The sequence below is a fragment of the Triticum aestivum genome, chromosome 3B (assembly GCF_018294505.1).
Source record: "Triticum aestivum cultivar Chinese Spring chromosome 3B, IWGSC CS RefSeq v2.1, whole genome shotgun sequence".
Lineage (NCBI taxonomy): Eukaryota > Viridiplantae > Streptophyta > Magnoliopsida > Poales > Poaceae > Triticum > Triticum aestivum.
This window is the reverse complement of record NC_057801.1, coordinates 181,340,351-181,354,176: the sequence shown is the minus strand read 5'-3', so window position 1 is coordinate 181,354,176 and position 13,826 is coordinate 181,340,351. Positions and strand designations below refer to the sequence as shown.

At 43.6% G+C, this 13,826-nt stretch overlaps 3 protein-coding genes across 3 annotated transcripts; all 3 read right to left on the bottom strand.

The window, feature by feature from the left end:
• Window positions 1-1,199: 1,199 nt before the first annotated feature.
• Window positions 1,200-3,218, bottom strand: LOC123069261 (CBL-interacting protein kinase 5). Its single transcript, XM_044492074.1, has one exon. The coding sequence runs from the start codon at window positions 2,891-2,893 to the stop codon at window positions 1,499-1,501; it is 1,395 nt and encodes a 464-aa protein (XP_044348009.1). The 5' UTR covers window positions 2,894-3,218; the 3' UTR covers window positions 1,200-1,498.
• A 1,426-nt stretch (window positions 3,219-4,644) lies between these two features.
• On the bottom strand, window positions 4,645-9,265 carry LOC123069260 (protein MALE DISCOVERER 2). Its single transcript, XM_044492072.1, has 12 exons — window positions 8,627-9,265; window positions 8,392-8,524; window positions 8,067-8,138; window positions 7,447-7,590; window positions 7,278-7,379; window positions 7,091-7,155; window positions 6,533-6,997; window positions 6,090-6,280; window positions 5,853-5,985; window positions 5,605-5,762; window positions 5,291-5,476; window positions 4,645-5,191 (listed from the first exon to the last, which is right to left on the bottom strand). Exons 1-12 carry the CDS (start codon window positions 8,721-8,723, stop codon window positions 4,934-4,936), a joined length of 2,004 nt encoding a protein of 667 aa, XP_044348007.1. The 5' UTR covers window positions 8,724-9,265; the 3' UTR covers window positions 4,645-4,933.
• Window positions 9,266-9,966: 701 nt separating this feature from the next.
• On the bottom strand, window positions 9,967-13,302 carry LOC123069262 (multiprotein-bridging factor 1a). Its single transcript, XM_044492075.1, has 4 exons — window positions 13,041-13,302; window positions 11,370-11,453; window positions 10,458-10,540; window positions 9,967-10,370 (listed from the first exon to the last, which is right to left on the bottom strand). The coding sequence occupies exons 1-4, from the start codon at window positions 13,180-13,182 to the stop codon at window positions 10,251-10,253; spliced, it is 429 nt and encodes a 142-aa protein (XP_044348010.1). The 5' UTR covers window positions 13,183-13,302; the 3' UTR covers window positions 9,967-10,250.
• Between the last annotated feature and the right edge of the window lie 524 nt (window positions 13,303-13,826).

Below are 13,826 nucleotides of genomic sequence, written 5' to 3'. Positions count from 1 at the left end.
TAAGGGTTCTGTGAATTGATCTTACAATGGAGAAAACTACATTTATTTCATGCTGCAAGGGATTTTTAGGATCCTTAGGTTCTTGTTGTTGCTCTATCAGATTCTTGCAGCAACTAGGGTGAATTTAAAGTCGATGGAAAAACTCTTCTTTATAGCAACTAGACAGCTAAATGTTTGTGTGTTTACCATGTAGGTTTCCTTCTAGACCAGGTCTTGGGACACTCTTGATTTTAGTATGGACATTATCCACTTCCTTGATAACATCTGTGCTATAGCATTCCAGAAGCCATGGTATTGTTCTTGCTTTCTATGTGATTTCAGTGACCACGGCAGATTTGATGGTAACATGGAGATTTTTTTTAATGGCTATGAATAATTGTTAGTGTAACTGCTTGAGTAGGTGATATGTTGGCAGTTTTCAAATACATAAGAGTATTATGTCTTCAGGTTCGCAAAAGGGCTCTTTATAAACCATCTAATTCTTGATTTACCCTGTGGACTTCTCCAATACAATCCGCCTCTGTCAAGTTTGATTCAAGGTTCTTTCCTGGTTTGGATCTGTCGCAAATAAAGTTATATCAAGAAGTTTGGGTGGGTGAAAGGTCATCAACTATGTTGTTCAAATTTCATTTGAAGTTTTTTTTTTATGTCAACTGGTTTGATAATGTTTACTCAATTAGAACAATAAGTCAATAATGCCATCATAAGACCGTGATTTCATATTTTCCATGTATGGACAACAAAGATAAAGCTCTCTGCTTCTTTGACTTCTGCTGATGTCACTTTGTATATTTCACATGATTTTGATATATATGTAAGTTGATTGTGGCTTGTTTCTGCTGAAGATTTCTTATCCTAAGTTGCTTGACCAGAATCATTCGTTTCTGGTAGATGCATGCATTTGTGACATCACCAAGTGAAGAGGTTGATTATTTTGTATGAGCAACTCTGGTGGTTAACAGGTTATATATAATATTGGTCCCGTGATTTATTTCTGCTTTAGTATATTTCGGTATAACACGTAAATAAATAATTGTTGGAAACTTCAGAATTTTATTTCTGCACTCCATCAAATCCGTGCTACTTGTTTAATGCATCTGTATTTTACTTAGAACTTCATAACAAGTAGGATATACTCAAGTCGCAAGACAACATACCAGGAATATGAGGAATCTGTTCTATGCTATCTGCCATGGTGATTTATGAAGTTCTAATCATCCTATAATAGCTTTGGCTCTTACAAGATCTTTTTTGCAGGTGATGGTATGCTTGTCCCAAAGCAACACTGTAAGAGTGTTACTGTCACCTTTTGTGCTTCTATTGGTGAACAGAACAGGAGAACCATATACTACAATTGCTACCACAAATTGGAAACTGTAAAAAAGATTAACAAAGAGCCCTAAAGCTTGATGCTCAAGTGAGCAAAGTCTCAGCTCTTTGAGGAGGGAAGAAAGAGAGAGGAGAATAGATTGTAATTGCATCTCAGAAGATATCACACTTAAATGCCATTTCTTTTGGTCGACTTGGAGGACGGAGTTGGAGGTACTGACTCCGATACTGATGGAAGCTTTTCCTCTGACGGACCGTTCCAGCAGATGTCCTTGAGAGAAGGCCGTAGGCCCTTTTTGCAGAACCGTTCGTACTCCAATGTGTCTCCTGCCGACTTCTTCACCTCAACAACATAGAAGGATGGAGTCACTTCAAAGATCTCCGCATCAATCGCAAGCTGCCCCTTCCTCCCTTCTTTGGATCCCTGCAGCGTCACCAGTCCGTCCTGCTTCTTCACCTTGAAGGACTCTGTCTCAGCTATCTGCTCCAGCTTTGACACTATTGCTGATGCGGGTTTTTGGGTCATGAACCGCGAGTTCGACTTCTGCTCTTGGTCCTTCTCAAATAGGCCAGAGAGATCAAAACCTTTGGAGAGGGAGATTATGTCAAACGCATTCAAGCTCGCTGGCTTCAATGGGCTATTTGGTTGTTGTGCCCTGTTGCCTTCACCATCCTTGCGGTCCGTGCTGAAAGCAGCCTGGACATCATTAAGATCCTTTGAGGCACGTGGCGTTGCCAGAGTCACTGCTGGTTTGTACCCTTTCTTGAACCACGGGTGCTCAATGAGCTTGTCCATGGTGATCCTTGTGTTTGGATTTGGGTCGAGCAGCCTGGATAGAATCTTCCGGGCATCAGAACTGAACCACTGTGGATACCTGACATCACCTTTGCTGATCTTCCGGTACATCTCCATCAAATTTGAGTCTTGGAATGGGAGGTAGCCAGCAAGCAGAACAAAAAGTATGACACCGCAAGACCATATGTCTGCCTTTTCTCCATCATAGCCCTTCTTGTTGATTATCTCTGGCGCAACATATGCAGGTGTGCCGCACGTTGTGTGCAGCAGCCCATCTTGCTTCTGACACTCCTTGAGGGCACTCAACCCGAAGTCGGACACCTTGAGGTTTCCGTGCTCATCCACGAGGAGGTTCTCCGGCTTGAGGTCCCGGTGATAGACATCACGGCTGTGGCAGAAGTCCACAGCCCCTATCAACTGTTGAAAGTACTTCCTTGCAGCATCTTCCTTGAGCCGGCCCTTGGCCACCCTGGCAAAGAGCTCGCCGCCCCGGACATACTCCATGGCAAAGTATATCTTGCTCTTGCTGGCCATGACCTCATGCAGCTGGACGATGTTTGGATGACGAACCAGGCGCATGATGGAGATCTCCCGCTTGATCTGGTCAATCATGCCGACACGCAACACCTTCTCCTTGTCAATGACCTTGATGGCGACGCTCTGGTTGGTCGCAAGGCTCCGCGCATGGTACACCTTGGCGAAGGTGCCTTGCCCGAGCATACGACCAAGCTCGTACCGGTTCATGAGAATGGTGGACTTCCTCTCCATCCTATCGGATCCTTGTGCACAAGAGCAGCAGCAAGCTGGTGGAGGTAAATTGGGTTGTCACAAGCGTCTACTCTGCGCCACTTCGTGCCTCTGTGTCCCTCCCTCCCCGAGAGGGAGGAGAGGTGAAGGGCGAGAGCGTGCTGTGATTGGGGGGAAAACTAATACACGACTGGTCTGTTTTCTCAGAATCCTCCAAGGATGAAGGAGAGGATGGTGGGAGAGAAGAATAGTCTGCGGTGGCTAGAGCTTTCCTCGCGACATGAGGCCAGGAGCTCGCCCTTCCCTCTCTGGAGCTGGAACAGGCCGCCTAATAATAAGCCAGGTACGTTGTGTTGGATGGCTGTGGTTTCTGGTGCTATTTGTAGGCAGGGGGAGCCTCACCGGCCTGCTCTGAATGAATCCATCCACACATCCTAGCCTTCCATCCCAGCCTTCCATCTTTCTGTGCAACAATTACATGTGTCTTTCGTGATGGGAACTGCTTGCTGGTGCATTGCATTATGTGAATAGTAGTAATTGAATGTCATATCCATGATTGGCTTGTTTAACAAGGAGTGGGGTGGGTGAGGTGTTGGGCTGGTGACCACTTAGCTTGGGCCGCGCATGTGGCCATCACGGTTGATGTCTCCGAGCCAAGACGTTAGGTTTTCCGTAATCGACCAGTTTGCTGGGTTGAGGGTGCAACAATGCATGTGATGAGGCATATGTTTTTGGGGTGGTTTGGCCGTCGTTGCTCCACATCTTGCGTGATCTGGATGCAACTGATGCCAACCTCCTTTTGCTTCTTCCTTTGTTTTTCATTTACATACATTGTGTTTTTACTTGAAGAATTCTCACTTCTCCACAATCAGAGACAGAACCACACGCATGCTGTACATATGCATTCAGGTGCTACTTTCCTTTCTTTCTGAATCCTGGCAATAGGTGTCCCATCCTTTTTTTCATTTTTAGCTGACAAATGGACGATGGTGAGAACCTTCCAGGACACTGAGCCTAGTTTAGTCTCTTGCCACAAACGTCAGGTGCCATATTTGGTTGGCTGAAACTTGATTCAGAGAATGCAGCACTCGCCATGTCACATTCAGTTTATTTCTTCTTGAAACTCATGTCGCATTCAGATGTTGATTAATCGGTAACCCACATCCAATCCATGCCGTTCTGTCCCTGCGTGGCCAATTCTTTCCCATGGCTTTCTGCGGTATATATCCGTCAACAGAATCGACATGCTTCAGCCGTAGACGAGATCGCGCGGTTCCTTCCCCGACCATGTGATCGGCACACGTGTACGGTTAGCCAGCTAAATCCACGTGTCGACCGCGCAAAATTTCTTTCACCATTACTGCCTGGCTGTGACATCAAAGATACTCATCGATTGGACATAAGTTCGACGCTAATTTTTGGTTAGTATCATTTTTTTTTGCCACACTTTAATGTCCAATTCGGTGTGGTTGTAGGCCATGGTCGTGCCACGTGTTGAATGCATGGTTTGCAACAAGCTAGGTTAAAAATAACACCTGAATTCCATAATTTGTAGCAGAGAGACAGGCAAGAAAAAAAAATATTTCCATCGCAAAAAAATAAGAAGAAAAAGAACATGTTTCAAATGGATGAATTGCCATGGGAAACTTATAGGAGTACAATGCATTGGTTAGACCTAGTTTACCATCAATGCTTTTGAACCAGCTGCCATGTTCAGAAACTAAAAACTGAAGATTCAAATGGTAGGCAGTAGCACCAGGCACTTGTTTGACTTTTCACACCAATTATAAAAATTAATAATAAAATAAAATACTCAGTACTACATGCCCATGGTATGGTATTCCCTCATCTTGAGTAAAAATGATCAACATGTGCATTAGCTGCATCACATCTATCATTTACAACCTTTTTCCCTGCACGGGTGATCACAGCGTTCAGCAAAAGTTTACAGCGAAACTGTTCGTAGGATCAGGAGGGATGATGTTACACGGCACGTTGGTGCCCACCCAAACAAATGGTATATATGCAGCAGCAGCAGCAGCAGCAGCAGCAGCAATCCTACTAGGTCGACTTTATGGACAGTAACTCGAGCTCAGCCCACCAGAGGGGCGAGAGCCGCGGCGCCGCCGCCTCCGGCGAGACGCCAAGAACCTCCCTGAGCTTTCCCGTCACGTCTCGCATTGCTGGCCGCCGCGTCGGGTCGGGGTCGGTGCACTCCTCGATCACCTCGCAGACGGCCTCCAGCTCGTTGGCCTTGTGTTCCTCCAGCACAGTGTCGACGAGCTCGACATAGTTCTTGGCTTTGAGATGCTTGGCAGCCTGCGCGGCAGAAAGCAAGTTCACAGTTGTTAACGATGCAATGTTGTCGGAAATTAAGTTTGGAGTTTGGAGTTGCGCGGTTCGTTCGTGGTGTTATACCCAGATGCAGGTCACTTCATGGCCACCTGGTTCAGGAAGCTTTCCGGATATGATCTCCAGCAGAAGCATGCCGAAGCAGAAGACGCTGCCCGCGAGATCGGGAGGAGGTTCAGAGCGGCTGCTGCCGTCCTGCTTTGCAGCCTTTGCTCTGTCCGCGATTTCTTTCCACATGCCAACATCGGCAATCTGCAAATCAGTGTCCATCTCACTCAGTGGTTGTGTTAATTATAATGTGGTAGCTTATTAATGAACCATGCCTTCACTGAACTCCGTGTTTCAGAAGAAAAAAAAACTGATTTCCTTCAAATGGATACCTTTGCAGCATAGTCATCTGTCATAAAGATTGCGTCGGAGCGTATATCGTTTATCGCCACAGGCGGATTGAGCTCATGGTGCATGTACTGGAGGCAGTACGCCAGGCCCATGATGATCCTCATCCTCGCAGGCCAGTCGAGATCCTCAAACACCTTGACTGCGAGGTTAGTAATTCAGTTTGGAGGCGGATATATAGAGTATACATAGCTTATGCGCAAGGAAGTAATGCGAAAGTAAAATTCCTTACGATGAAGATGCTCAGAAAGAGTTCCATTCGGAGCATACTCGTACACCATCATCCTCATGAAGGGTTTATTTTCTATGCAATATCCGAGGAGATTGACAAAGTTCTTGTGGTTGACTCTTGACACTGTATCTATCTACACAAGGAAATGGGGTGATTAGAAAGGTTACTAGAATTCACGTTTTTTACTACTTGCAACTTGTTTATTGTTGGCTACTACTAGAAGATGTAAGGAATCACCTTTTTTCTGAAGAACGTTTCTGAACTCTTGGACCACTCCTTGACCGATGAAATGGAAGTGGAGACAACACAGATCTCGACTCCACTGGATAATGTCCCCTTGAACACGGTACAGAAAGGCAGAGCGTTGAGAATGTTGCTGAAATCCTCGCAAGCGGCTTCGAGTTCTAGTCTGTTTAGCTGTGGAACACCTGAATGAAAGAATTGAGCTATCGAAAGTTAAATTGTATTACCCGGAGGCAATGGCATCTCAACAAATATAATGGAAGCACAAGTAGTTTTAAAGTAAGAATATCTGGTGCATATAAAATACAAATTGTATCACAGAAGACCCACATGTTCTTGAAATGTTGTCAGGCTATGCATGTATTTATTATGTTTCTTTCATGAGATATATTGACTTCATAAACAATAAAAGCCAATAGGATAGTTAGAATGTTTGCCTGTTACAAATGCCTTCCGAAGTTGGCCGCTTAGCCCCGCTTTCCAGGGGGCTATTGATCCATCCCCTCGCTTCCGACAGACCAAGATCGGCGCAATAATCAGGCTAATGAGCAGTATTGCAGCTAGAAATATGAGGACATAAGTCCAAATGCCATACTTCGCAACAGATGACTCTTTGTCGTCTGATTGGGTCACTGCGGCAGGCACCTGCTTTGGTGTTGCAGCATCAACATTCTCAACGGATTCTGGAACCGAAGGCATCAGGATTTGGCCATCCGACTTTGGGAACGCAGGAAATGAACCAGTCCCTAGAGATAGAACATCAGCAGGTCTCTGGATTCCTGTTGAATTTTCCAGGTCATTATTCCCTGAAAGAGCAGGCAGATTGCCAGCTTCAAGCAGCCTGCGGCGCATTGCACTTGCTATGGACTGCAAATTCTGCATTATGTGTGACTCGGTAAAACCTGACAGACAAAATGTAATTGTTTAATGATGTGTAACACACTAACACATCAGACAAAAAATGTTGAGTCTACATCCTGACAATGCCCAATTACTTGGTAGATTGTTGCAATATTTCCCACGGAGGACGTTGAAAGAAATCCAATTCTTAGACCCCAGCCTGTAAAACGAAAATCTGTTAGGATGTGAAATAAAACTTTCAGAAATGAAACCTATGAATAGTTGAAGGCTAAGTTGAGTGACCACAAAAGTAGGGCCGGGCACATCCATGTAGCCACTTACCAGCAACCTAGTTTTCTGCTCAAGCAGCATGTCTGCTCAGCAGCTCCACCTTGTATGTTGAAAGATGAGACGCCTTCTTGGAACTGATTGTTGTGAAGTGATCTGAAACACAATGGTACTTCATTCTACGAAGCAAAGAAGAGATCACAAATGATGCAATTGGCCTTACAGCTGTTTGAGTAGTGGCATCGTCCCTAGTTCTTTTGGAATTGTTCCATCCAAGTTGTTGGCACTCAAATCCAGTACTTCAAGGGCAGATAACCCTCCAAACTCTCTGGGGATTTGCCCATGGAAATTGTTCTTTGGAAGTAAACTAGACAGAAATAAGAATTAAGCCAATATGACCCAACACACGTATTCACATAATATTGACCAAACAAAAGAACATTTTGCGCAAACGCTTGCTAACGTAAGTGCAATGGTGCATCTAGAAATTTTCATCAAAAACTAACATCATTTTTGACATGTACGAAATAAACAAGAGATAAGTGAATAGTACCCGATACAGTTCATTTATGTCCTTTTGTTTTTGTACAAGGTACAAAAACTCATAACATTAAATGAAAGTTTATAGGTGCACATGATATAGTGTAATGTATGCCATGCTTTTTTGCATGATTTTTCGAAACCAGAAAGGCTGTAAGTGCTACATGCAATGCTTGCAAATGCAACCGTCTGTGATTCAGAATTATCCTGATCGAATACGCCATTATATAGAGATAAGAATCAAACAATGGAATTCTAAATTAACCTCTTATAGTCCAGATAAAGTATAGTTAAAATACTCACAGTGATCTTAGACATTGTAGGCTTCCAATCTCAGGTGCGAGGGTTCCAGCCAGTTCATGACCTGTTAAATTCCTATATGTTGAAGAAAATAAGAACTAAAGGCACATGATGCACAATTAATACACTACTTTAGCTAATCGTATTGGCACAAATGATTTGCAAACATCTGAATTTCAACGTGGAAAGAAAACTATTTCCTGACATAAATCTGGCACAGATATGATTTGAACAACGTAGGCAATTACAAAATTCGGCACATAAATAATTGCGTGGAGGCATTGCGTCAACATTTGGAAGAATATAGAGGGGGAAAAAACAGACTTACAGAATCTCCACATTGCCGTCAGAGCATTGGACGCCGGACCAGCTGCAGGGATTGTTGTCCATGGGATCCCAGTCATGGAAGACTCCATGGGGATCTCCCTCCACCCTCGCCCTCAGCTCCAGCAAAGCCAATCCTAGCAGATGTACATGATGGCACCACACCCATGAATCATCCAAGGCACAACCACAAATCGAGTGCTACCATCGGTCTCTCGTGTGATGGCATTGTGAGTTACCTTCGCCGTTGAGCGGAGCGGCGCCAGCCCACGCCTGCGCCTGGAGCAGTACGACGAGGACGAAGAGCAGCATGAGCCCCCGACGCGCGCCACCCATGGCTACGACGCGGGCGCCTCCCGGCGGCCACTCGCTGGCTGGACACACCGACGCCGTCCTCGGACACCCGCGGCCTCTCAGAGCGGGGCAGAATAAGACGAGTAACTAGGACGAGACCGATGGACGAACCGCACGGCCGGCCGGGAGGCGCTAGCTCCGGTCGGGCCTTGCCTCAGGGCGGGCGTTTCTCCTCGGCTTGGCCATCTATCATGCCGGGAGAGCAGAAGAGGGGGAGGGCAGGACGCCGCGGCGTGCGCTGGTTCCGGCGAGCTATTCGCCGGCGGCCATGGGTGGATGAGGGAGGGAGGCAGCTGCTGCCCGGGTTTGGCCTCCTGCTCCGCGAAAGCTGGGGGGTTGTCCCGGCGGAGCTGGATAGGTTCCTGCCGGGATGTGCGGTTGGCGGCGGCGCGAAGGGGAGGGGGGATTCCGCGCGCGAAGGCGGTGGGTGGTGGTCAGATTCGGACGGGGGAGGGAGGGAAGGCCGCGAAGACGGTTGGCGGCGGCGCGTCCCCGTCGCCGCCGCGCGCGGCAAACCGCAGAAATAGAGCATGGCCATTTCAGGTCATCTTTGCTTCAAAAGAATTCTATACTCCCTCCGTGTCTTTTTAGTCCGCATAGTATAGTTTTATTTTTAAGTCAAACTTTTTAAAATTTAACTAAATTTGTACGGAAAAATATGAAGCTTTACAATATCAAATCAATACTATTAGAATCATCATGGAATATATTTACATATTGTACCTATTTGATATTCTAGATGTTAATATTTTTTTCTACGAGCTTGATCATACTTCAGGAAGTTTGATTCAAGACAAAGCAACTATGCAGAGTTAAAAAAAAAGAGGGAGTACCAGAAATTTAGAGATATTTTGTTTCCAGAGAATTTTTAATTATTTTTGGAGGAGTATGTACCATGTGGCTTTTTCCATATTGAAAACAGTTATTTTTCTCCACAGCCTAGTGCATTTTCAAAAGAAGATTTCCATAGATGTTTTTCTTTCTTTCAATGACGCATTTCAGTTCTTCTGGAATTCTTTAAAATTGTGTGTTTTCTGTTTTTTACACAACCAAAACATCTTATTAAACATTCAATTCTCTAGAATTCAACACACCATCGCATCCAATTCATGCATTTTCAAAACGCTCAAACCTAAAAGGGCCCATCGTACTAGTAGAAATAAAAACCAACTGAGTCGCAAACTCCCATTGTCTTCAAAAAATAAAAATAAACACGCAGGAGCAATTAAGTGTTAATAATGCAGAGACATTTAGTAACAGAGACAAGTTATATAAAGGTTCAGGCATTCAGAAGAGTTCACATTCACGACGACACACTGACGAAACGAAACCCAGATACAGAGTTGTTCACAGAAGCTAATAATTACATTCACCCAAACCAGAGCGAAATACCAAACTCCAGGGTTTTCTTAAGTCGCATGATTTAGTAGACAAGCTTTATTTAGCGGTAAACTTGCCCAGCCAAGCTCCTCTCTTGAAAGACTCGACTCCTGTCAGATGCACGCAGCTTCACTTCTTGCCTCGCAGCTTTGTGCCAAGAGCCCTTTCCAGCTTGCCGATGATCTGTTGGTTTGGGATAGCCTTGCCTGACTCGTACTCCTGGATGACTTGTGGCTTCTCATTGATCAGCTGGTAATCAAACAATGTGTCTTAGGGAATGAAAGGCAGAGAGATGTTACAGATTTCAGGTTGGCAGTTAAGTAAGATTCATCATACCTGTGCAAGCTGTGCCTGTGTGAGCTTCTTGTCCGTTCTAGCCTGCATAATGCTCTTCTTCAGGTCTGACGGCACACGCTCATCTGTTCAAGATAACCCCCAATGGTTAAAAAGCAATAAAAGACGTATTGGCATTCAATAACAATGAAAAGTAAAGGACCATTGAAGGATTCAAATTCAAATTCCTTTAAAGTAAAAGTAAATTTTCATAGAATAACATTCCTATAATGTAACTTAAGTTTTAACAGTGTAGCCCTAATAAAAGTACAGCACCCATAGAAAAATCATGATTACCATATTTATAGAATATGAAATCAAATGCAGCAGGATACACACGGCTTCTAAGCAGCAAATTTGCTCTGAAAGGACAGTACAGGTACATTATAGACGAACCTAATTTTCCTTGTGATCAACAGTTGAATATCAGTAGAAACTAAGAAAAACCTGACTTGTACATCACAACAAATTATGTTTATTCCAAACCTCAAAAAATTCATCAAAAAATAGGGTAATCCATGAGTCCATGATGGTACATAAATTAGGAACAAGTGTCACCTCAATAGTGTGGAACACTCAAGCAAACCCAACATACTTTACAAGATATAAGTACATATATACTGAAATGCATGTCAATGCATTAAGAAAAAAGAGAAACTGATCAACTGACAAGCATACTCCTGTATAGTTCCTTTTAAACAAAGGAAAAATCTTTGCCATATTTCACAGATATTATTGGATATAACTGAGAAAGAAATACACACATAACATAAATAAAATGATTGCCATACACACATCACATAAACAAGATTGACATACACACACCACATAAACAAAATGATTGGACAATAAACAGCTATTTTAGGTAGTTATTCCTTTTTGAAACATATAGAAGTAAAAGTGCATGGAACTCACGAGCAAGATTCTCTGTATCATCATCAAGCCTCTTTGTATTGAGCGATGTGGTGCTATGAGCAGCTTTGTTTGTCCCAGCATTATCTGCATTCATCAACAATGCCATCAAAGTTAAAGCAATATATAAAGTTCTCACATATCTATCTCAACAAAGTGTGCAAAAGAAGCACAGATAGATGTTCTGATCATACAATGGAAGTGTCTCTTTTACAGCACCGCCTATTATACAAGATATCACATACTGATCATGTACAAGCATTTATGATGGACATAAGGCCCATAACATGCATAAGAAAACTAGAAAATAACTCATCATAAAAGAGAAAAGTATTCCATGACAAGCTTAAACCTCTTCAATGGCAATCACTTAACCAACATGAGAAGGTATTCCATGACCAGCTTAAGCCTTTTCAATGGCAATCACTTAACTGACATGAGCGAGAAAGTACTATTTGATGTTGGCATGAAGTGCGTTATTGCAAAGACAACCAAGATGGTAGACATCACTAACTCCCGTTATCCAGAAAAATAAACAATTAAAACATATGGATCATATAATCCACACTTCAACACAATAGGAGTGCACTAGGGACTAGGCACACGAGGTGTACAGGTGCACTAAAAGCATAATTAAAAATACTAATATCCATGTAGAATCCTATTTATAATTTAGAAAAAGATTGATACATCATGGATTTACCAAACACGCTAATTTTCAAATCCAAGTTCAATCCACAAATCTCAGAAAAGAAGGGACAAACATTGCTGTGAATAGTCCACACCATGATTTATCTCTTTTGTTTCTCAGTGTGTGATTGAACTTTTTTGATAAGGTATATAAATGTTGTATAAATATTGTTCTTTTTATTCCAAAAACTTCCATAAACTTTCGACATGCTAATTGACAAGACAATAGTGCACCCTAAACCAGTTAGCACACACAACATCACCCCAACATACTATTACAGTATTACTTCCATCCAGAACCAAGACAACATTAATGCAACATCATTCTACTTATACAGATCTTGCCCCAACATATCACAGGTTCTTATCAACACTTTTTGATGACTTTACATGCAGTGAAAGAGTGTAGATATTTTAACTTGCAGTACAAAATCCAAATGCACAATCACATCAGAGATGCAACCAATGAGCCACTGCTGCAATACAGACTACAAAAAATAAACCCCACTAACCGTATGTTCTAACCTCAGATTCAGTACAAGTGCTGCATCATCACCAATCAAACAAGTGAATCATAAAAGAAATAAAGAAAATCTCATGAAAATAAGATGCTTAGGACTAACAAATGACCAAACAAGAACATGCTCTAGTCTTCTAAAGTTCACAGATAATTTATTCTTCCAAAAATTCCTAATAATTCATTCCCCTGGAAAAAAATCGGCCAAATAATCCATTCTACCGAAAACCCTCGCGTGAAACAAGAACATGCTTCGGATTACCACGCCGATGTACGATTATAATCAAGGAGACTCTATCCAACGCCCTAGGATTCGCAGCATCGCACGCCAATCTGACGAAAAACCCGCGCCTACTCGAAGGCGAACTCGCCACTACGCGGCCAAACCAAATCCACCGCCGCGTCAAGCGATTCCTTTCTACTCCGAGACAAGGGGTCGAAAAGGTCGGGCCAGGAAGGATGCGTACGCTTCTTGGCGATGTCGATGTCGACGCCGGCGCGGCGGGCGGCGTTGACGGCCTTCTCGTCCTTCTTGGCGGCGGCGTTGGGCAGCTTCTTGCGCACGACCACTGGCTCCCAGTCCTGGGCGATCGGTCCGGTGCGAGACATCTCGGCTTGCTCCGGCTTCGGTGGGGCTTGCGGTTCGGTGGGGCTAGCTAGGGTTTCGCCGAGGTTGGAGACGATGAGGATGTGGTCGGTGCGAATGATCGGGGTTAAGGTGGCGACGGTCTCGTGACTCCTCTTGAGGTGAACGCAAATGGGCCTTCCGCGAACCTGATGGGCTGGTAACGTGTCGGAGCGGACTTGGACCTCTCTTTTTGTTCTCATCAGTTTCGGTCGCAGTTCACCTTGGGTTCGGCCCATTTAGTTTTTTCTCTCTTTAGTGACCACATTTTTTCCTTCATTTTGGCAACTCACACTCGCTCGTGAAACTAGACAATGCCCCGCGCGATTTGCTGCGGGAATCTTGTTGAAAATAAAATGCTAAATAAACTAAAACAATGTAACAGTATTTTGCATGACTAAGCTCATAAAAAAGCAGGTATGCATGAGTTGATGAGGTAGCAGCTTTGCATGAATAAATTAATGTACTGTATAAGATAACTTATGACTACATGCATGACTTGATGATGTGTCATTGTTGGAGTAAGAGGAAAATTAGATAGTGGGTTGCAACTATTTAAGAATAGAAGATGAAGCTTCCCAAAACTTTCATGACGCATTTATTTTTTTCCAGATTTCCATATTTGGTT

Bases quoted from the DNA above. Each gene is read 5' to 3' on its own strand.
- LOC123069260 (XM_044492072.1), bottom strand. From the start codon at position 8,723: ATGGGTGGCGCGCGTCGGGGGCTCATGCTGCTCTTCGTCCTCGTCGTA. The intron at 7,591-8,066 runs GTGAGTATTTTA...ATTTCTGTCTAG, and splicing joins CTACAATGTCTAAGATCACT to TTTACTTCCAAAGAACAATT. The intron at 6,281-6,532 runs GCAAACATTCTA...TCTTTCATTCAG, and splicing joins TCGGAAGGCATTTGTAACAG to GTGTTCCACAGCTAAACAGA.
- LOC123069262 (XM_044492075.1), bottom strand. From the start codon at position 13,182: ATGTCTCGCACCGGACCGATCGCCCAGGACTGGGAGCCAGTGGTCGTG. The intron at 11,454-13,040 runs GTACGCATCCTT...TGATGAATGCAG, and splicing joins CATCGACATCGCCAAGAAGC to ATAATGCTGGGACAAACAAA. The intron at 10,371-10,457 runs GTATGATGAATC...TTTGATTACCAG, and splicing joins CACAGGCACAGCTTGCACAG to CTGATCAATGAGAAGCCACA.
- LOC123069261 (XM_044492074.1), bottom strand. From the start codon at position 2,893: ATGGAGAGGAAGTCCACCATTCTCATGAACCGGTACGAGCTTGGTCGT.